At 38.4% G+C, this 22981-nt stretch overlaps 1 protein-coding gene across 4 annotated transcripts in view; it reads left to right on the top strand.

Annotated features, from left to right (window-relative positions):
* Positions 1-22981, top strand: part of Gpcpd1 (glycerophosphocholine phosphodiesterase 1) — a 57222-nt gene that overhangs the window by 30614 nt on the left and 3627 nt on the right. For 3 of the 4 annotated variants that reach the window (XM_028878626.2, XM_028878627.2, XM_028878629.2), the window contains 12 exons: positions 2216-2378; positions 2870-3002; positions 4316-4370; positions 8638-8730; positions 9975-9995; positions 10741-10818; positions 11679-11718; positions 13158-13219; positions 14943-15008; positions 17243-17379; positions 17971-18106; positions 18665-18825. In XM_028878626.2, the coding sequence (XP_028734459.1) occupies positions 2216-2378; positions 2870-3002; positions 4316-4370; positions 8638-8730; positions 9975-9995; positions 10741-10818; positions 11679-11718; positions 13158-13219; positions 14943-15008; positions 17243-17379; positions 17971-18106; positions 18665-18825 (1145 nt within the window). The remainder of the gene's footprint in view (positions 1-2215; positions 2379-2869; positions 3003-4315; positions 4371-8637; positions 8731-9974; positions 9996-10740; positions 10819-11678; positions 11719-13157; positions 13220-14942; positions 15009-17242; positions 17380-17970; positions 18107-18664; positions 18826-22981) is intronic. The other variant, XM_028878628.2, reaches the window with a different exon arrangement.

Here is a 22981-nt window from a genome sequence, read left to right as displayed (position 1 = left end):
AAGAAAGAAAGAAATCAAACTGAGAGAGGCATGCAAGCAGTGCTTCTGTATGGCCTCTTCTTTAGTTTCTGCCTCGATTCCTGCTTTGTCTTTCCTGGATAATGAACTGTAAGTTGTAAGCTAAAATAAACCCTTTCCCTCCCTAAGTTGCTTTATTTTAGGTCATGGTGTACTATCGCAGCAGTGGAAAAGTAACTAAGACATCAGGTTTGCATAGCGGGACTTGCACCTGCTCAGCCATCTTGCTGGTCTAAAAAGCTAGTAAAACTTATGTCAGGTTTTAAAGACTCTATGCTAAGGTCCCAACCTAATGACACTTGTAATAGAAATTGTTAGCTCTTTTGCTTCCTGCAAGTAATACTTGCTTGATACCTTCCCTAATGCCCTTATACAGTGTGCCTGTCCTGTTAATTATATGTACCGGTTCCTTAACCTCTAGCTTCTTTGCTGCCTCTGCTGATTTCTGTTTTTTGAGGGAAGAGAACATGCTTTGATAGTGGTATTACCTAGCTACATTTTCTTGATAGCAACAGAATCAAGGTAGACTTAAACATATTGAGTGAAACTTGTTACATATTAAAAGTTTTGTAATCTTTAAATTATTTAATTTGATGGTATTTTTAGTTTTTTTGTGAGTGTCTTTTTGATTGCCTCTTTTTTTTTTTTGTTTTGTTTTGGTTTTTTGAGACAGGGTTTCTTTGTAGCTTTGGACCCTGTCCTGGACTAGCTCTGTAGACCAGGCTGGCCTTGAACTCACAGAGATCCACCTGCCTCTGCCTCCTGAGTGCTGGGATTAAAGGCGTGCGTGCCACCAATGCCCGGCTTTTTATTTTTTTATTTTTTTGACTGCCTCTTATTACATAAGATCTCATGTGAAAATTATAGATCTAAACTTAAGATGATGGAATTTATAAAAATAGAGTATGAAGTTTTGGTTGAACATTTTTTTAAATTACTTAAGTGCTTATCTTAAGATCTCACTATAAATATACTCCCGCCTTGGCCTTCTGAGTGCTGATTACAGATATGTGTCATCATGTGTACATTTATCTTTGAGGTGGAGTATCATGTAGCTGAAGTTAGCTTGAACTGTTCTATAGTTAAAAATGACATTGAACTGAGCCCAGTCCTCCTGCTTCCTCTTCCCAAGTGCTGAGATTATAGACATGTACCCCCATGTCTCGTTTTGTCTACATTGGGGATCAGACTTAGGGCTTCATAAATACTTGGGCAAATATCCTACCAATTGAGCATGTATTCCTAGGTTCCTTGCTCATTAGTTGTCTTCCACAGACTCCAAGTTCACTTCAAAGTTCTTTTGGGCATGAAAATTGACAGTGTTTAAATATTAAGGGCAGTCAAGAAAGGTGGCTCAGTGTAACAGGTTTTCTTGTGGGACTATCTTTGGACACCTAGCCTGCAAATAATGACCCAAAGATTTAATCTGTTATGAAAGCTTGGCTTTAGCTTAGGCTTTTTTCCAACTAGCTTTTATAACTTAATTAACCCATACTTTTTAAATCTGTTATGCCACATGATTCAGTTACCTCTTAGTACAGTACGGCATATCCGCCTTCCTGCCAAGATCCCCACCTCTCTTTCCAGAGTTCTCGATCTCCAGAAATCCCACCTGTTCTCTCCTGCCTAGCTATTGGCCGTTCAGCTCATTATTAAACCAATCAGTAGGCACCTTAGGCAGAGAAACATCTTTACAGTGTACACAAATATTCCCCAACAGCTCAGTGGTTAAGAGCCCTTTTCTGTTCTTGTGGATGGCCTGAGCTCAGTTCCTAGTATCTAGGTGGGACAACTCATTTCCTCCTGTAACTCTAGCTCCTGGGGTTCTGGTCTCCTCTCCTGGCCTCCACAAGTAACTGTACTCATAGGTATATATCTACCACCCCCAACATACTATTTAAGAACTAAATCTATTTTAAAAATTTTTCCATTGGAGCCAGTGAGAGCATGGCTCAGTGGGTAAGGGTGCTTGCTGCTAAGCTTGATGGCCTGAGTTCAATCCTGACACTCACATGATGGAAGAAGAGACCCAACTTTGGCAAGTTGTCCTTTGACCTTTACATGTATGCAGTGGCATTTGCATGCCAAATCTCATTCACACACACACAAACACACACACAACTTTTTTAAAGTGTAAAAAATATAAATAAAAATTCAGGACATTCTGAACTTTTTTTTTTGTTGTTGTTGTTTTTAGGAAGATCTCAGTGAGCATGTAGTTCAGGGTGATGCTCTTCCTGGACATGTGGGCACAGCATGCCTCCTGTCATCTACCATTGCTGAGGGTGAGAGGAGCGCTGGAGTCCTTACTCTACCCATCATGAGCAGAAATTCCAGAAAAACTATAGGCAAAGTCAGAGGTAAGTTGAGGAGAAGCAGATAGACCCTTAAAACTAACCTAAGGTTATGCTAGAATTTTTATTGTTTTTTTTTTAAAGATTTATTTATTATATATACTGTGTTCTACCTGCATGTATGCCTACACACCAGAAGAGGGCACCAGATCTCATTATAGGTGGTTGTGAGCCATCATGTGGTTGCTGGGAAATGAACTCAGGACCTCTGAAAGAGCACCCTGTGCTCTTAACCTCTGAGCCATCTCTCCAGTTCAAGAATTTTTATTAGTTTAAATAGAGTATTTGCAAATGGTGAAGATCAAATAAACAGTTTACTTTCATTATTAATAGGACAATAACACTTTAAGGGGTATACTTACTGAATTTTCTGGGTTTACTCTGAATCAATTTTGCCTTGATCTTTTCTTGTTTGATAGCTGGTTCTATTCAGATGCCACTTTGCTCATAGTGGTCTTTTTAATCATGCCTCCCTCCCTTCTTTTCCCCTATGGAAGTTGATTTTATCATCATCAAGCCATTACCAGGATACAGTTGTTCTATGCAGTCTTCATTTTCCAAGTATTGGAAGCCAAGAATACCACTGGATGTTGGACATCGTGGTGCAGGGAATTCAACAACAACTGCCCAGTAAGTTGCATATTTGGGTGAGATTACCATTCAGTAGCCCATTTTTGGTAAGGTTAATAGATTTACCTGCTTAATATCAGAAGATGCCTTTTTATTACCTTTAGAAGTAAACAAAAGCGGTTATAAGGAAAAGGGTTTACTATTTCAATAGAAACCAAGTCTCTCCTGAGATAATGTTCAATCTTTTTGATGTACTGAATACATAATGAAAAAGACATTAAAAATTGAAAGCCAGGAGGGAAATTTTGATGCAGAAAGCTTTTTTTGAGTCTCTTATGGTTGTTGCTTTTGCAAGCTGCTCTCAATTTCCTCCCCTGAGGAAGGGTTTGGTCAAGGTTATCCTTAGTGCTTCTTTCTTAGCTGCATACCCATGGTTCTAAGCATAAAATTGAATCCTACCTTAAAAAAAAAAAAAAAAGGTTGTTTTTTTTTTTTGTTTTTGTTTTTTTTTGGTGGTGGTGGGTTGTGTGTGTTCATGTGTGTGCAATGCTCATGGAATTTAGAGGATGTCAGATCACCTAGAGCTGTAGTTACAGATTGTTAGCTATCCAGTGTATATTGGGAACCAAACTCAGGTCCTCTAGGATAGCAGCAAATGCTCTCAACCACTGAACCACCTCTCAAGTCCCCATATATATATATATTTGGTTTTTCAAGACAGGGTTTCTCTATGTAGCTTTGCGCCTTTCCTGGAACTCACTTGGTAGCCCAGGCTGGCCTTGAACTCACAGAGATCCTCCTGGCTCTGCCTCCTGAGTGCTGGGATTTAAGGCGTGTGCCACCACTGCCCAGCTATTCGTTTGTTTTTTAATGTGGTTGCTAACATTGTGGGTGCTGCAATCTGGACTCAAGTCCTTATGCTTGATCTGCAAGTACTCTTTCCCATTGAGCTATCCCTGTAGTGCCTTTCCTTTTTCTTCATGGAATCTACCCCTTGGTGTGCCAGTCAGTTCCAGTTCCCAATGGTTTGCCAATGTGAGGACATTTGGAGACTTTATTACAAGTAGTAAATGTCTTCTGTCTCAGTTTCTCCATGCCCTGCCACCTTACTTGTCTCCAAGAAAAATCCAAGTACAGGGAAGGTATTTGTTATGATGTGGAATACCTCTATCAGTAGTAGTAGTAGTTAGAGCTTGTATTTATGCAGTGCACATACCAGCTACATTTGTTCACTATCACACTTTGAGTATAGGAAAATTAGCCTCAGCATAGAAGGTAAGTCCTGTTTTCACTGTTGAAGATAAGAGGCAGTTGTCTTACTACAGTGTTTCTTTTCTTTGGTCCTTGATGACTACATTTCTTCTCTATTTCAGGCTGGCTAAAGTACAGGAAAATACTATTGCTTCCTTAAGAAATGCTGCCAGTCATGTAAGTATCATTTCTTTAAACAATTTAAGAGTGTTGAGATGGAGACAAGGAGCTCTTCCAGTTTGTACTAAGAAAGAAAACTATTCCTCGTTCTGAAAATGTTTCTAAGTGAAAATAAAATATCTTTTGGTGTTTGTGTTTAGGTTTGTGATGAAGATTCACATGTAAATAACAGAATAATAACCAGCCTTTAAAAATATTTTATGTGTATGAGTGTTCTGCCTACATGTGTGTAAGTGCACTGCACGTGTTTCTGGTTTCCTTGGAAGCCAGGAGTTGTCATATCTCCTCCAGCTGGAGTTACAAACCTCTGGAAGTCATCCTGTGGGTGCTGGGAACTCAGCCCAGGTCTCTGAAAGAACAAGTGAATAAGAGCTTTTAACCACTTTCTCCAACTCCTACCCTTTCTTTCTTTCTTTCTTTCTTTCTTTCTTTCTTTCTTTCTTTCTTTCTTTCTTTCTTTCTTTCTTTCTTTCTTTCTTTCTTTCTTTCTCCTTCCTTCCTTCCTTCCTTCCTTCCTTCCTTCCTTCCTTCCTTCCTTCCTTCCTTCCTTCCTTCCTTTCTTTCTTTTTTTGAGACAGGGTCTTTCTGTCTCAAAAATAGAAGCTGACCTAAATTGCATGATTTAGCCCATTACAAGTATGAGCTACCATGCCTCCTTTCCATCCATTTTTGAGGTTAAAAGGTTCCTAATGATTGGTTTTACTTTAGAAATAATGCTTAACACTTCATTGCATTTAATATTTATTGGGGGTGGGAAGCTGGCATACATCTGCATGGCATGGTATGCATGTGGAGGTCAGAGTACAACTTGTAGGAATTCTGTCTCAGCACCTTGCTCCCACCATATATGAGTTCTGGAGATTGAACTTAGGTTATCAGGCTTGCTGCCAAGTGTCCCTACTCATACTATCATCTGGCTGTCTCTCTATAACACTTTTTAAAAAAATGTATCAATATATGTGTGAAATACCATGTTGAAATACATTATTCTGTACTCTTAAAAGAAAATAAACTCGAAACTGTTAAATTTCTTCTTTTATCCAATCATAAAGTATTAGAGTTTATTTTGCTTCCTCCACCTGACCATAGAGACTCAGACTCTAAACTTAACTGAGGTGGGGGATAAGAAGACATCTCATTCTTTTCCTTTCCACTGTTTTCCACAGTGGCCTCCATGTTCCTGAAAAAGTACTTTAAGCCGGGCATAGTGACACTTGTCTTTAATCCCAGTACTTGGAGGCAGAAACAGGAGGAGGATCTCTGAGTTGGAGAGTTCCAGGACAGCCAGAGCTAAATAGAAATATACTGACAACCCCCCCCCACCTCCCCATCCCGCCAAAAAAGAGAAGAAAAGAAAAAACTGGGTGGTGGAGACATAAGAATTACATGTATTTGAGGCTAGCCTAGGCTATATAATAAGCCTGTCTCAAAAAGACCAAAAAGAAGAAAAAGTTCAATTAATTTTTTTTTCAATACTAGAGATTGAATCTAGGACCTTAGGCAAGTCCTAGATCATTGGACTATATTGACCTCATCTTGCTTATGCTGGGATTATTTAATGAACTAATATCTGTTCTAAGGTAATTCATATTTTAGCACCTCTGAAATCAGAATAGCTTGAGTCATGGTTTAATTGGCAACATTTTCCTTCTTTTTCCTAGTAGTATATAACATTTTATAATTTATGTCACCCTAAATAGTTTATAGTAATTATTTTAGTATTTAAAAGTATTTGGAGAGCTGTGTATGGTAGCACATACATTTAATCCCAGCACTTGGATAGGGCTACACAGTGAGGTCCTGTCTCAAAAAAATTAGTATCAAGTTTTTCCTTTACTTGAAAGATATACTAATCTATGATATACTGGGCCATAGCTCATAATTTGGAACTAGTTTTAGTTCATTGTTGCTAACTAAGCAGCATTTACCGTTTAGTAAAATTTTTGTGGCTAATTTACACAAGTCAAGACTTTATTTCCTTTAACCATGGCCTCCTTAAAGGCACAAGAGTTCTTTCTTGTACACCATAACTAGACCTTAGAAGTTTGATCTAGAGCTGAAAACATCAAATAAATTCAAAGCTGCAGTATTTCTTTTTTTTCTTTTCTTTCCTTCCTTCTTTCTTTCTTTTTTTTTTTTTTTTTTTTTTTTTTTTTTTTTTTTTTTTTGGTTTTTCGAGACAGGGTTTCTCTGTGTAGCTTTGTGCCTTTCCTGGATCTCACTCTGTAGACCAGGCTGGCCTCGAACTCACAAAGATCCACCTGCCTTTGCCTCCCAAGTGCTGGGATTAAAGGCGTACGCCACCACCACCGGGCCAAAATTTTCTTTCAAATGGATGATTATATACAAAAAAGCATTTTAGCCAGGATGATGTGACTCCAAGTGCTAGAACTATGAAGAAATGATGTAGTTTGTGCTCTTGCAGAAACTGTGTGGTATTTTCTTATTTAGAGCCCCAAAACTAGCTAGCTATGTTTCCTTGTTTGGAAATGAACAGGAAGAGGGCGGGAGAGATGGTTTGGTGGGTAACAGCACTGGCTACTCTTTCAGAGGACCTAGGTTCAGTTCCCAGCATCCATATGGCAACTCACAGCTGTTTGCAACTCCAGTTCCAAGATATGCAATGCCCTTTTCTGACCTCTGGGACCAGGCATGCTGGTGGAGCACAGACATGCATACAGGCAGAGCACCTATACACTGTTCTGGAATATGATTTGTAGATTAGACTGGCCTTGAACTCACAGAGACCCGCCTGCTTCTGCCTTCCAAGTACTAGGATTAAAGGTGTGCTGCACCACCACCACCACCACCACCACCACCACCACCACCACCACCACCACCACGCCCTGTACATATTTTTTTTTAAAAAAAAAAAAAAGGTAGATAACACAGTCAGCTCCCAAGCTCCTTCATTTCATGTATATTCAGAAGTTGGACCCTTAGTGCCTGTGAGCCACTGCAGAGCTAGAAATGAAACCATTCACTATGTGTGGCTTTTCTGTGGTCACAGCAATATTACATAATTCACAGGTTTTGTTTTTGTTTTTAACTTGACTGGCTTTTTTCAGTGAATGTGTCTCAATTTATGTTCTTGGCCTTTACTTGGGTTAATTTGTAAGACATGGGTAGCTTTTAAAATTAATGCTGTTTTTTCTTCTTTCTCTTGAACCAGAGTCTCACTATGTAGCCTGTAACTCACTGTGTAGGCCAGGCTACCTTCAAACTCACAGAGCTCTGCCTGCCTCTGCCTCCTGACTTCTGGGGTTAAAGGCATGTGTCACTATGCCTAGCTAAAATTAACTTTTTAAACTACATCCCTGTTCACTTTTTAATCAGTTAAGGCCTCTGTCTAGAATTCTACATGTGTATCATTCTTGTCATTTATTCTCTGACTATTGTACAACAGTTGTAGCTTCTTAAATTGTCATCTTTTTCTTTTTTAAAGAATTTTAATTTGCATGTATGTGTGTGGGTCCGAGTGTGTGTGTATGTGCACCATATGCATGCCTGTGTCTGCAAAGGCCAGAAAAGATCATCAGCTCCCCTGGAACTGTAGTTACAGATAGTTCTAAGTGATCTGATAGGTGAGCTAGTAACTAAACCTGGATAGCTTCTATTTAACTGCTGGGCCACATCTCTAGCAGATGTCATTTACTAAGAAAAACTTTTGAACTGTACTGCTTAGGTGAATCCAGGAGCAGAGTGAAGAGGTTCTATAGTGTACTTTTCCTTAGTTCTCCCTGAGGCTCAGCTGTTTAGCTGAAATATACAGAGTGTTCCTGTTCAATTCCATTTCCGCTCATAGCAGTGGCAGAGGCGGTATCTTGAAGGTTGTCTCACTGCTTCTGAATTGCTGTGAGTGTTTGCAAATGGATCAGGACACTCACTCTCTCTCTTTCTCTCTCTCTCTCTCTCTCTCTCTCTCTCTCTCTCTCTCTCACACACACACACACACACACACACACACACACACTTTTTTTGGGGGGGCAGGAAAAAATTGTGCTCTTTGCAAAATAGAAAATTGTAGGAGACTAACCATTTTGGAGAAGTTTGAAGTAAGATATTCTTGAAGAGGTTTTATGGTTTTGTGTACAATATTATAATTATACTCTAAACAAAAAAATTTTTTTAAACAAAATTTTTTTTTTTTTAGCTGAGGACGAAACCCAGGGCCTTGCGCTTGCTAGGCAAGCGCTCTGCCACTGAGTTAAATCTCCAACCTTAGAAATTTCTTTCCAACACTTGGTTCCTTTTCTTTTGTCAGGGTGCAGCATTTGTAGAGTTTGATGTTCACCTTTCGAAGGACTTTGTGCCTGTGGTATATCATGATCTCACCTGCTGTTTGACTATGAAAAAGGTATGTTGAAATTCCTGTGTTATACTTAACGTCATAAAATGTTTAAAGACAAGACATTTTATTACATGTTTAGTTACTTGTTGGAGTTATTAGTAAATTCATTCTTAGTGAATTACTTCCAATTCTTTTCTTAAGCCCTTATAATATTAAGACATAGGTTTGATGGGAATAATGATTTCCCTGAGTCAGGTATCAGGGTTGGTAAATTTGCTTTTTGATAGTACTGATGAAGGGACATGCCAAGTGTTTTCTGCATTGCTGTCTTCTGTATAATATTGAGGCAAATGAGAATTTTTTTTCCAGAATCCTGTTTTTCTGCTTCATGTCCCAAATTAATCAGCTGGCATAGTTTAGCCAAAGTTACAAGATACCACAGTGGAGTGGTGTGGAGTGAGTATGTAGAAGGCCTCAGTCAAGGCAGGTTAGATGGGAGAGTTAGGGGAAAGGAAAGTCTGGCTGAGAAAAGAAATGTTCAGAGCTAAACTTCAATACCCATCCATGTCTAGTGACTGGAATTTCACGGCTACAGAGCAGTTAGACACAGGTGCAGTAGAGGTGGAAAGAATGGAGAGGAAGGTATGACATAGGGAGAGTCCATAGGGAGACTTGAAAATGCACATAAACATAGTTGTCAGTGCTATATACTCTGGCCTGGAGCATACAGATGAACCAAGTGTTTTCTCGGGGACTTAAATTAGGAAGGTTCTTCATGCATTTTTAAAGAACAGTTGAGTACATTTTCATGTGAGCTGCTTTAAAGTTAAGGCCAGTTAGTTTGCTGCTGTGTGGAGCACTGTAGCTGACATGGCTGTTAGACAAGAGTCTTTCAGGATAGCTGGCTCCCCCTGCTGCACAGGCCTGGATAAGGACTTCCTGTCTTTGTGAAATCTATTCAAATGATGACAGAAGCAGAATAACTAAGGACCAAGAGTGAATGTTGTTTTTACTACAAGAGAGTATTATTTCTAAAATGGCTTATTGAAGAGTATTACTGATCCCTTGTTTTCAACAGACCGTCTTGTGAAGTTGAATCTGAATTGAGTTAATGGGTGAATGAAAGTAATGAATTGTATGTAGTTTTACCTTGAGTTTTATTTTTTAAGTTGACATTTTCATGTAAAAACAGTTCATCCATATCCATTAAAAAATGCAAGTAGTTCAGAAGATGAAATGAATGACAAGTCTCCCTCCCCTCCCTTGATCTCATTCCCTTACTCTTAATAGTTTCTTGTGTGTCCTTCCAGAAAAAATTTGTGCATACACAGGTTTGTACCAGTGTTCATGAATGAATGTATTTGTGCAATGGCTTTTAATGTTTCGTTAATTTATTGGTGGTACCTTAACTAATTTCCTTAAGAGAGTGGTATACTTATACAGCATAACATTTGATATGGCTTTAAAATCTAGATTTGCCTGTGGAGGATACATGCGAAATCATGGTTCTTAAATATTGCTTATAGATAATCAGACACATTTTCATGGAAATTTCTTTGTGTGGCTGCTACTTTTAGTCAAGTTAGATACTTAAAAAGCTTAGAAAAATTGGAAACTTATTTGCAGCATTAATTTGCTTATAGTACTTGCATGTTGATTTCCTAGGCATGTAGCATGGTTAAGTGTCAAATGACATGAATACCGCATGGAGGCAGTAAAAATAATGCCTGACATCATGCTCTGTTACCAATGCTTCCACCTCTTCTAGATGCCGCCTTCTTCCAGACACTGAATGCCTGCAGTAAAAACAAAAGCCAGGGGCTAGGGATGTAGCTCAGAGAGAAAAGCTTTTGCCTAGCATGTGCAAGGCTGTGGGTCTTCTAAGTCTACAGGGTGGGGAGCCAGAACAAAAGCTCTTGTAGTGTGAGAAGGTCTTTTCTGCATGGGGTCACAATGGGGCCATGATGGCTACCTAAAAGCTATCTTGTCTTCAGTAAATTGGGGTTGTAGGTCTGTGTAGTACAAACATTCAGAAATAGTAAAACATTCATTTCTGTCCCTTCTCTTTTCTAATAGAAATTTGAAGCTGATCCTGTTGAATTGTTTGAAATTCCAGTAAAAGAATTAACCTTTGACCAGCTCCAGTTGTTGAAGGTATTAATTAACAGTGACACAAAATATGAATTTTCCTTCAGCTTTAGTATAATTTACATTTGTCTGATTTAGTAACACTCTCTGCACATAAGAATGAGTACATTCAACATACATGGAATATGCTTTAGCTTCTGGTCTAATTGAGGATGGGTTTATGCTCATCTCCATTTTCTTTGCTGTTATGTTATGGGTCCCATTGATTTTTGCCTTCTTACAAGAATCAGCTATAGAGTGCATGTTCACAATTTTAGGTTGCTTCTGTCTTCAGAAGCTCTTTATAGAACTGTCTTTGTTTTGCAATAGGCCTTTTATGTGATTGTTTATACATTCTTAGATCTTGGTATATTTTGTTTTACTGTATTATTTTGCATGATTCCTTATCTCATCTCTATTAGATACTTAAGTAAATGGCTAAGTACAAATAGTTTCCTAACTTAGGAGTTTTTGTTTTGATTTGGTTTTTGGATGTTCTTTGTGTGCATCCCTAGATGTCCTGGAACTCACTCTTTAGCCCAGGCTGGCCTTGAACTCACAGGGATTCTCTTTAGCCCAGGCTGGCCTTGAACTCACAGGGATTCTCCTGCCTGTACTTCACAAGTGCTGGGATCAAAGTCCTGAAGGCCTGTGGCACTGCTTGGCAACTCAGGAGTATTTTTATTCTTTTCCCCCTTGAGCATTTACTAATGATTTCATGTGCACGTATACATAGAGAAAATGCCTGTAATAGTGAGTGCTTATTAAAAACTTGTAATTCCTCATTTTGTCTGTTCTAGCTTGCTAGCTTTTCAAGTTACTTTTAATTAATTGCTTTCATAAACTATGGGTTTTTTCTAATTGCATTTTGTATGTATGTTTTCTAGCTTTCTCACGTGACTGCACTAAAAGCCAAAGATCGGAAACGTATGTGCCAGTTTGGAAACACTGTTTTTGTTTTATGATTGGCATTGATAGGATATTCCCCATCCATTTTAATGTATCCTTGGTCATCTTAATGACTACAGTATTGGTCCATCTGAATGTAATTTCATAAATGTGTAGCTCTTACATTGATTTTTCAACTGGAATGTTACATGTATAGTAAGCATTTCACTATTTCCCTTAGTTGTTTATCAGTTCTTTCCAGACATTCTTAAGTATTACAAAGTAGAGTGCATTTCAGGGAGAGTCCAGTGCAGGGAGTTTGAATTAGCCCTATCCTCTCTAGAAGTGATTGTGAGCAGGTCACTTTACTTAAGTACTTTGTGCCTCAATGTCCTCACACCTAGTCCTGCCTGCCACATTGCTGTGTAGTTCCACTTTATATTCCTCTCTTAGCAGATCTCAATCATTTATTGAAACCTTGAAATGCATTGCTTTTGTGCTCCTTTTCTTTAACTAGAATATGTTATCTCTCAAAGGCAGGACAGTGGTTTCATAGTCCCAGAGACTGACTTTCACAGTGTTCTGCAAAGGGCAGGTGCTTTGTGTAAACTACATGACTGCCTTTGTTTAGAGTTATGAGGTGCTTTAGACACCAAGATTATCTCAAAATAGGATTTCATAGGCTTGTAGATACTTTATGACTATAAACAAAAAATGAATTTTACCTTTAATTATTCATTTGCAGATTTTCACCTAATTTTAGTTTTAAAATAAATTTATAATCTACATGAATTGGTATTTTATTTTTCCTTTTAGGAAAATATTCTATGCTTCTTAAAATGTAATCTGTTTTGGATTAGAAATTTATGATAACAAAAGTAGCCATAGATTTTCCTGTTTGTTTTTAAGGCAGTTTTACGTAGTTCAAGCTAGCCTTGAGTTCACCATATACCCAAGGATAACTTTGAACTTACTATCCTGCCTTTATCTTCCAAGTGCTGGGATTACAGGTGTACGCCATGCCTACTTTTATTTGGTCCTGAGGCTGGAGCCCAGGGCTTCATCCGTGCTAGGCAAGCGCTTTCCCAGCTGAGTTATGCTCCAACTGTTAGATTTTCTTAATCTGTAATTTCTGAACTGGTTTTGATACAACTCCAAATTCAACTGAGAGCTAAACTACTGTTTCTGACTACTATTCAGAGAATAATCTTAACAGTTTTTATTTTATTTTATTTTTTTAAAAAAAATCACTTCTAGGGGCCACAAAGGATGATTTTTACATGAAGTATTATGGACTAGTTTTGTTGCTAGATGCTTATTTAGAAAATGGGGTTCTTAATAGTTAAAGGCAGTAAGTGCAAGGACCTTCAGAAATACTAAGCCTAAAAGATGTGATCATTACTTTAGTGCTCTCTTAGGGTTTAGGAGGTCTGTTTTAGTGCATTTTACTTACCAAGCTTTTCAATTTGAAATTTCAGAAAGTCTGGTGGAGGAAGAAAATTTCTTTTCTGAAAACCAACCATTTCCTTCTCTTAAGATGGTAAGTTCCTTGAGGTACACCTAGACAGGGCTATCTCATTGATATCTGATTGCATGAATGTTTTGTTTTACTCTTTTAAATGGGCACTAAAAGGGCTTTGTTAGTCATCATCAATATAAGTTTATTATCATGGGTGCTTTAGGGAGGTTTTGAGGCATGATGTCACATAGCTCAGGCTGGCCTAGGCTTCTTGAACTGGTTTTCCTGCCTGCCCCTAGTGCTGGGATTGCAGGTGCTGGCTATCACCCCTGAGGCTGTGCAGGTTTTTAAGAAGCACTTACCTGTTGAGCTGAATAAGACTCCCCCTCATTGGGCTAATTTGGTGACAATAACAAGTTTGCATGTTTCTGTATAAAGAAAAGGAGAGGGCATAAAGGATAATAGGAGAGGTAGAAAGAAGATGTGATGGTGGAAGAGGCCTTTCTGTAGTATTTTGAACGTAAGAGGCTTCATTATTTAAAAGAAGAGATTTCAGAAATTAACTATGAAAAGGTTTAAGCAAAAACTAGTATAAAGATTTTAAAAATTGGCTGGGCGTGGTAGTGCACACCTTTCATCACAGTACTCTGTGAGGCCAGCTTGATCTACAGATAGTTCCAGGACAGGTAGGGCTACATATTTGAGACCCTGTCTTAAAAATAATAATAGACCAGGCAGCAGTGGCGCACGCCTTTAATCCCAGCACTCGGGAGGCAGAGCCAGGCCGTTCTCAGTGAGTTCGAGGCCAGCCTGGTTGGTCTACAGCTTGAGATCCAGGACAGGCACCAAAACTACATAGAGAAACTCTCTCAAAAAACAAACAACAACAACAAAATAATAATAATTTAAAAACTGGAGACAATTTGTATAGCCTCAAGAAAGTTCATATAGGTGCTAGAGAGATTCTAGTATACTTTCATAATGATCTCTCTTTCAAATCAGTTGTTTATAGTTCTGTCTAGTAACTAGGCTTCTGTTCATGATTTGTATCTGTTTTTGCTTTCGATGGTATTGGTAGGAATTTACTTAGGACCTCAGGCAAGCAAGTACTGTATCATATTTTTAATTTTGATTTTCCAGTTACAACTGCCAAAATATCTGATTGCCATGTGTCCAGATTTTTTTAGAAAGAATGAGCAACTTGTTTATTCGTGTGTGTGTGTGTGTGTGTGTGTGTGTGTGTGTGTGTGTGTGTGTGTGTGTGTGTTAGCCTTTTTGATTTATGGACCTCAGAATACCATTGTGTATTTTCTGGAGGTTATCAATCAGCATGGTATTTGTTAAACAAATACACCATTAACAAAAGCTAAAAGTGATGGCTCTCATTTAATCTTATCCTAGTATATTCCTAGTATATCTAAATGTAATTTAAAAAGCGTGACTTAGGTAAGGGTTAGGGTCTTCCTCAATTTTTGTTTCCTATAACTCACTTTAGATATTTTTTAAAGGAATGATGAAAAATATTTTAGGTTCAGGGTCTATTTTTATGGTGATAATTGAGTTATCAAAGATACTACTTGAACCTGCTGCTTTTTGAAAATCCTTTTGACTTTCTTATTTAATAATAACAACAAACTACCATGTTTTCGGTTCAGTATTAGAAAAGTTAATGGATTATAATGACAACAAAACATATTGGTAATATATTCTTCCTGATTTTTGTAATTGTTTTTCTTTTTTTTTCTTCTTTTGCATCCATCTTACCAAAACTAACACAATTCATCATCAACAAACAACACTGTAGGTTTTAGAATCATTGCCAGAAGATGTAGGATTTAATATAGAAATAAAATGGATTTGCCAACACAGGGTAAGTAATTGTTTTGTTACTCTCTTTTGCTTTATTGTCATTGAGTAAAACTGAAGTCTTATAGTTTCTTTCTTTGAAGTGCACTTTTTGCAACACAGGAGAAGAAATTTTTGGGAATATGTTTTAAATCATTCCCAGGTTTAATTATTCATTATCTCCAACTATTTACTGCAAAGTTAGTAAACGCCACGCATTTTCTGAGTGCTGAGACCAGACCATGTGCAGAATAAGAACAAATTAGTTCCTGTTTTCCTAGATTTTTATGCTAGTTGAGGAAAACAAGGACTAATTAATTAATTATTGGGACTAGAAAGCACTTAACTGTTTTTGTAGAACATTAGCATTCAGTTAAGCATCAGGTCCTCAGAACTGTCCTTAATTCCAAGTTCAGGAGGACCCAATGTTTCTGGCCTCCAGGCACCTGCTCTGATGTGCACACGTCAACCCAAAACTTAGAATAAATCTTTTAAAGAAAGAGCCAGCTGTTGAATGCATCTGGGGCTGGAGGAAGGTATATATGGTAAAAGGTTGTCTGCAATGTGGAGTCCTGAATTATTGAGTCATAATTGGCCATTTGGACCAACAGCCTAGATTTGTTTCATTTAGGAAATTTGTATTTGCCTTCAAATCAGGCTAAGGTAGTCCTGGTTCAGGTGGCAGATTTTTTTACCAAGATTTTCCTAATATGTAGTTTTTGTTTGTTTGCTGAGGATTTGAGAATTATTTTGACTAATATTTAAGATGTTCAATATTTTGTAATAAAATTAATACTTGATAATGACTGATATCTTATGGTTTGTGAAGATTATGTCAAAATAGTTAAGTCATAGTGAACTCTAGAAACTTGAAGGTTTCCAGAAATGTATCTTTTGTTAAGTTTAAAGTCAAAGCCTATTGGTTGTTTAATCGATCCTTGTTGTCTCAGAACCTGAATTATTATTGCTGTGCTATCACTAGATAACCGTGTGGTCTTTAGCTTCTCATCTGTGAAATAAGTCATAGTTCTACCAGCAGGTATCATGCCTCATGTCTTTAACATGGTTGTCAAAAAAGTTAGAAAGCAAATAATGGACACCATGTGATTAAAATGGATCTCCTGAGCACAATTGGGCAGGAATATAGATGGTATAGCTATTGTGGAAAAAGCAGGTTTCTAAAGAAATTAAAAATAGAAATCTACCATATGACCTAGCTGTCTCTAGCCCTCTTCCTGGGTGTCTTTGAGTTTCTGTTGCTGTGAAGAGTCACCATAACCATGGCAACTCTTAGAAAGGAAACATTTACTTGAGACCCGTTTATAGTTCAGAGATTTAGTTCATTATCATCATGGCAGGTGGCATGGTGGCATGCGGGCAGACATGGTGCTGGAGAAGGAGCTGAGAGTTAATACTTCCTGATCTGCAGGTAGCAGAAGCAACTGTGATGCCACACTGAGCATAGTTTGAGCAAAGGAGACCTCAGAGCCCGCCCCCATAGTGACACACTTCCTCCAACAAGGCCACACCTCCTCATAGTGCCACTCCCTATGGGGGCCATTTTCTTTCAAACCACCACACTGGGTTATCTACCCAAAAGGAATGAAGTCTCTACCTTGTAATGGTAATTATTGCCTACTTGTTCACAATAAGCAAAATATAGAGACAGCCTAAGTGTCCATTACTGGACAAACAGGCAAAAAAAAAAAAAAAATAAGCTGTATATAAATGAGAAAAAAATGAGATCTTGCTGTTTGCCACATATTAAATGGGCCTTGTGGAAATTATTTGCTAAGTAAAAGTAAGGCAGCCACAGAAAAATACTTCATGATTTTACTTTTATAGTGAATCTAATTTTTTTATTACAAATAAAGAGAACAGAACTAGTTACTGATTGGCAGTGAAGGAGTAAAGGAATCAAAGGTCAAAGAATACAAAATAACAGATGTATAAGATAAGTTTCGAGATTCATATACAGGTGAAAACTACGGGTCATTTGCTGTGCATGAGATATGTGTTAAATAAGTTAGTCGATCTGCTCCTCCCACCAAAGGGGGGCAACCATGTAAGCAGATGGACACAAATATGTGCTTTGATTTAATAGTCTGTTTATTCTCTGTATGCTGTAACATCCTATATGCCTCTGGGAAACACATCATTACATTTTTAAACGTTGGGCTAGTTGTTCTTGGCACTAGTCTACCACTGCAGCTCCAGCATGTGTCACGGCCTCTCGTTTCCTTCCTTCCTTCCATATAGGATGGCGTGTGGGATGGCAATTTATCAACATATTTTGACATGAATCTGTTCTTGGATATAATTTTAAAAACTGTTTTAGAAAATTCTGGGAAAAGGAGAATAGTATTTTCTTCATTCGATGCAGATATTTGTACAATGTGAGTACTGTTCAGGTTTTTGTTTGTTTCTGTACCCTCTGTGATAGCTAGGATTTGGGAGGCAGTATGGGGAGGTTGTCCAGATGGTAGCCTGGTTTGTCCTCTTAGTCAGTTGCCGTGTCTTCTTTCCTCCTGAAGAAGGGCGCTTCTTTCTCAAGTGCCCCCGCCACTCCTTTGATGTCTGTATTGTACTGGGTCATGTAACCCCACGTCTGGCATTTTGTCCTCCATACCAGATGGAAGCCCCTCAGGGTTTCCCATTTCCAATTTCTGAGATTATTTTAGCTCTTGTATATAAACACTTTAAAATTTTATGTTTGACTTGGTTGTATCTGAGTAGTGGGATTGGTCTTTCTTGTTTGTTCGGCTTTTGAGTTAGTTTCTCAATCTGTAGACCATGAACTCACTGTATAGCCCAAGCTGGCCTTGAGCTTACAGTGATCCTCCAGCCTCAACCTCCTGAAGCTGGGATTGTGGGCAAGAGCCATGATGCTCTGTTTCTCTCTGTTTTGTTTTCTTTTTAGTAGTTTCTAAAGTTTCAAAGTAATTATCTTCCTACCATTTTTTTCCCTCTTTATCCTGTCTATTTAGGGTTCGACAAAAGCAAAACAAATATCCCATATTATTTTTGACCCAAGGGAAATCTGATATTTACCCTGAACTCATGGACCTCAGATCTAGGACAACACCCATTGCTATGAGCTTTGCACAGTTTGAAAATATTTTGGTAAGTTATGTTTTAATTTTCTTCTTTTTTTTTATGTATGCACTATATTTCTATCATTTCCCTCTCTTTTCCTCCAAGCCCTCACATACTGTCCTCACTCCCTCTCAAATCTCCCAAATGCATGGCCTCTTTTTCTTTGTTTTTGTTACACACACACACACACACACACACACACACACACACACACCGAATAAATATATAAACACAGCCTACTAAGACTATTAAATGTTGCTCATATGTAAATTTTCACTTTGTTTTGTTTTATGCAGTATTAAATAATGTTTCCTAGTCTAACAACTGGTTAAAGGTTTAACTGTCCATTAGAGAAATCATAGTGACTACAAATTCAATGTGCTTATAAATTACATATAGCTATTAATAATATGTTGTGTATATACATACATATATATAATCCATTAAATAAGGGAAATTATAAGAAAAAAAATCTGCCTATTTTTCCCTGTTACATCTCCTAGAGAGCACTAACCTAGAGTCTGAACATTTAGCATTTGTAATGACTCATTTCTTTTTTGTAAAAAATGAATTTTTCTTCTTCAGGGGATAAATGCTCATACTGAAGACCTGCTTAGAAACCCATCCTATGTCCAAGAGGCAAAAGCTAAGGGATTGGTCATTTTCTGCTGGGGTGATGATACCAATGACCCTGAAAACAGAAGGAAACTGAAGGAATTTGGAGTAAATGGTCTAATATATGATAGGTATTTGTTTTTTGTAAAAAATCTCCATGGAATGTTATAAAAAGTGTTGCTTTTTTCTTCTAAACTATTAAATGTAGTTGGGTTAAAGTTAGGTAGTTGATACTTTGTGAGCTTTTCCCAGATGTTGAAGTATGTCAAAGCCACTTGAAAAGCCTTAACCCAAGTAAATAAGTTGTCTTGGGTTGAAGACAGCTGCCTGCCCCACGCCTGTTTTCTGTCGGTCAGAACTTTCTCAGTGATTGCCTTAGTTACTTTCTATGCTGTCAAAAGACACCATGACAAAGGTGACTTATAAAAGAAAGCATTTAGTAGGAGGCTTGCTTGCAGTTCCAGAGGGTGAGCCTATAACTATACGTGGTGGCGACCATGGCAGCAAGCAGGCAGGCAGGCAGACAGACATGGTGCTGGAGCAGTACCTGAGAGCTTACTTTAGATCCAGAGCAGGAGGCAGAAAGAGAGGCAGACAAACAGAAACAGAATGGGCTTGGCATGGGCTTTTGTAACCTCAAAGTCTACCCCTGTGACCCACCTCCTCCAACAAGGACATACTTCCTAATCCTTCCCAAATAGTCTACCTACTGGGAACTGAACATTTCCATTCAAACCACTACAGTGATCTCACTTGAATTCTATAGCTTTTTATATCGTTATACATTCCCAGTGAGGTATGTATCCAACTCAGGACATTTCCTTGACCTTTTAAAACTTTGGTCCCTTCTTATCATCTTGCTTTCACTGTAAATGGCCACTCTGCTTATTCCACTTTGTTAGTCTAAATCCTTGGAGTCTTCCATGACAGTGTTCTTTAACCTCTCAATCCTATTTTTCTCTGGGATCTTTCCTCTCACAACTTCCTTCTGTGTGCTATTTCTTTTTGCTTCAGAGAGAAACTCCTGTATGCTGATAAGTCACTTGCATGGGGTCTCTTTGACTACACTAGTTAGTAGCTTCTGTTCACAGGGCACTTCTTTTACTTTGCTCAATATCATTTATCAATGACTGACACACAACATGTATGTAATGTAGTATATCATGTGTCTACTTTCCTTCCTGGCCTCTTTGAACTCATACCTACCTGTTCCCTAATGCATACACACAGAGAGAATGTTGGCTGCACAAGGGCAAGGCATTTTGCTTGTTTTGTTTACTGTCTTCAGAGGCTAGGGCAGTAAGATCAAAGCTGTGGGATCAAATATTTATTGACTGGATGTAAGAAACAGTTCCCTAGCTGCTGATACTCAAGGTTGCTTTAGTAGAAAGAGGTTTGGGGGTTGAAAAGAACATTGACTTGCTGGAGGAAATGATAAAGTTTTCACCAGACCTGCTTAAAAAAAAACAAAAATATACATTCCGTGGGTTTAATACATAGTACTCTTTGTCCTACTAAGTTCTATCATTCTTTAATAAAGATTTTACTCCCACTATTTTGTCTGAACTGGTCTAGTTTATTCACTTACTTGTTTAACTTACTTATTTTGGTTTTGGAGACAGGAAGTGTTTCAGTGTGTAGCTCAGGCTGGCTTAGTCTTGTGCAACCTTCCTGTCTCAGCTTTCCAAAGACTGGAGTTAAAATTGAATACCACCATGCCTAGCTGCTCTGCTGCCTTAAATTGTAGCCTACATGCTGCCTACCTGTCTGCCTGCCTCTTAAACTAGTTGGTTAATTTTGATTAAAACAGAATGATTGGCCATTTTTTTTAAATAGGTGTTTCCAAGTAACAAAATAAAAATTTTAATTTTATATTAGCAATTTTATAAAAATACTGGCTTTAGTAAATGTTGGAAATTTTTTTGTGTATCCATGAGTATGCAGAAGGAATGACTGCATATATATATATATATATGTATGTATGTATGTATACACACACAACACACACACACACACACACACATATATATATTTGGGGGCAAAGAAAAAGATGGTGTGAGGTAATTCCATGGATGAATATATTTAGACAGCTCCTTCCTCTCAAGGGCTTAAATGGCTGGAGCTGGATGTTGACCTGTAATAATAGCAGGTCGATATTATAACAAGTGCTGAGGAAGATTCTTCCTGGCTCAGCACCTTTGAAGAGGAAGAGCAGAGTTGGAAGTTTGGGATGGGCAGATTTTCTTTTGATAGAACTTATATTTCAGGCCCAGGTCCAGTATGAATGAGGCAGGGCAGGACTGCTGGCATTTGGAGGGCTAGCCTGGTATAGGCTGTAATTAGGGTCCGAGAGACAAGGTGTGAAAATATGTGCATATCACATAATGATTCTAATAGTTGTCTAAGGCTTATAATAAATTTAAAAAAAAAAAAGTTTTTTATTGACCAGTTGCCCCTGGTCAAGTTCTTGTCTTTTTTTTTTCTTTTTTCTTTCTTTTTTGTTTACTTGTATGCTTTTTTTTGGGGGGGGGGTTGAGACAGAGTTTCTCTGTAACAGCCTGGCTATTCTGGAACTCTGTAGCCCAGGCTAGCTTCAAACTCAGATCTGTCTGCCTCTGCCTCCCTAGTGCTGGGATTGTAGGCGTGCACCACCACCGCCTGTTACCTGTATGTTTCTAAATGGACAAACTTAGAAGGTTTTGAGTGGTTAGTGATTTGGAGCCTTTGGGCATTTATGAGAGAGGGGTGATAGGAGTGTATAGGTTTTGTTTTGTTGTCATCCCAGCTGGTCTCCATACTTCCTGTGCAGCTGAAGTTGATCTTAAACTTAGAGTCCTATCTCCACCTGATGCTGGGATTATAGTCATGGCCACCATACCCAGTATACATGATGCTGGCTATGCATCCCGCCTTTGGTGCGTGCTGAGTAAACACTAGAGTACCTGACCTGCAGCCCAGCCTTAAGTATGCAATTTCAATGTTGAAAAACTGTTTCTCTACAAAAGCATTAAAGCACAGATTGGACAGGTAGCCCCAATATGTGATGTAAAACTGTTGTGTTTTATTTTCTGTCATTTCCTTGGGAGTGATTAATTTAGGATGGCCTTTGTAGCCTTGTCAACTGATCGTCTGGCTTTGGTACAGCAGACAGTACAGGGTCTAGTATAGCAAAGCAGGCCTTGAAGTGCAACTCCTGCCGCTGTGCAAGCTCTGGGATTGTAGGCATGCCCCCCAGTGCCCGGCTTGACCCACTCTGGAGGCTGGGAGTACATAGACCAGTGACAGCACCTAAGTGGCCTTGTGAATGGCCTAAGTTCAGCCTCAAGCACCACCACCACCAACTCCAAAGAAGAGAGGGAACAAGAGAGAAGAGGGAAAAATACAACAGACACTTGTAGTGAATTTAAAGGCAAGTGATTTTAAGTCCTCATGTGCTGTGTGATCCCAGTTTCTCCCTCACCTTTCATCAACCATTTAATTTTCCTCTGAAAAAACTTTAATCTTATTTCAATCCTTAAATAATAGGACATTTGGTATTGGTATGAATTTAATCTTTATACTTTATTATGGTCTTAAATTAATCCATTTTTGCATAAAGCTATAAATCACTTCATTTCTGGCTATATAATGTTCTATTGTTTATTCTACTACTTAAGAACATTTAAGCTGTCAGTGTTAATATGAATGTTATTTACCAGGTCTCCTGGAAGATAAATTTCTCCAGGGCAGTGACTCAAAACTTTGCTTACTCACAATACACATACAAATGCATGTCTGTAAGATTAAAAACAAGGTTCCTGAGAGTCTCTCCATTACGTGTTATGTACTGTTTGATTCAAATCTTGATTTTGTTGGCTTTGTGACCCACTCAGCTACTAGCTTAGCAAAATCAGGCATCTACCTCTAGATCAGACGTTTTCAGAAAGTGTCACAAGACAAGTAAGTTGGAGTGTCTGTCATAGCCTACTACCGGTTCTCAGGGTGAAGTCCTGCCAGTGAGACCGAGACTACACGAGCCTGTGGTCCAGACATAATGTGTGTAAGCGAGGTTTTGGTTGAGATGAAGTGTTTCTTAGATTACAAGAGCACTGAAGTGGCAGTGGATGTCCTGTCTTCACCAGGACTGTTCTAGAACAGAGAAGCTGGCTTCTGTGAGCACAGGCACTGTCCTGAGAGCAGGCACTTGGTGACAGTTCGTGTCTTTCCACAGCCGTATCTCTTGTGTTACTAACATTGATATGGCGCACATCCTTTACATCATCCTGAGAAAGGAGGATATGGGACTGT

This window comes from Peromyscus leucopus, chromosome 4, assembly GCF_004664715.2.
Source record: "Peromyscus leucopus breed LL Stock chromosome 4, UCI_PerLeu_2.1, whole genome shotgun sequence".
Lineage (NCBI taxonomy): Eukaryota > Metazoa > Chordata > Mammalia > Rodentia > Cricetidae > Peromyscus > Peromyscus leucopus.
The sequence above is the reverse complement of the archived record's forward strand: the minus strand, read 5'-3'. Positions and strand labels throughout refer to the sequence as shown.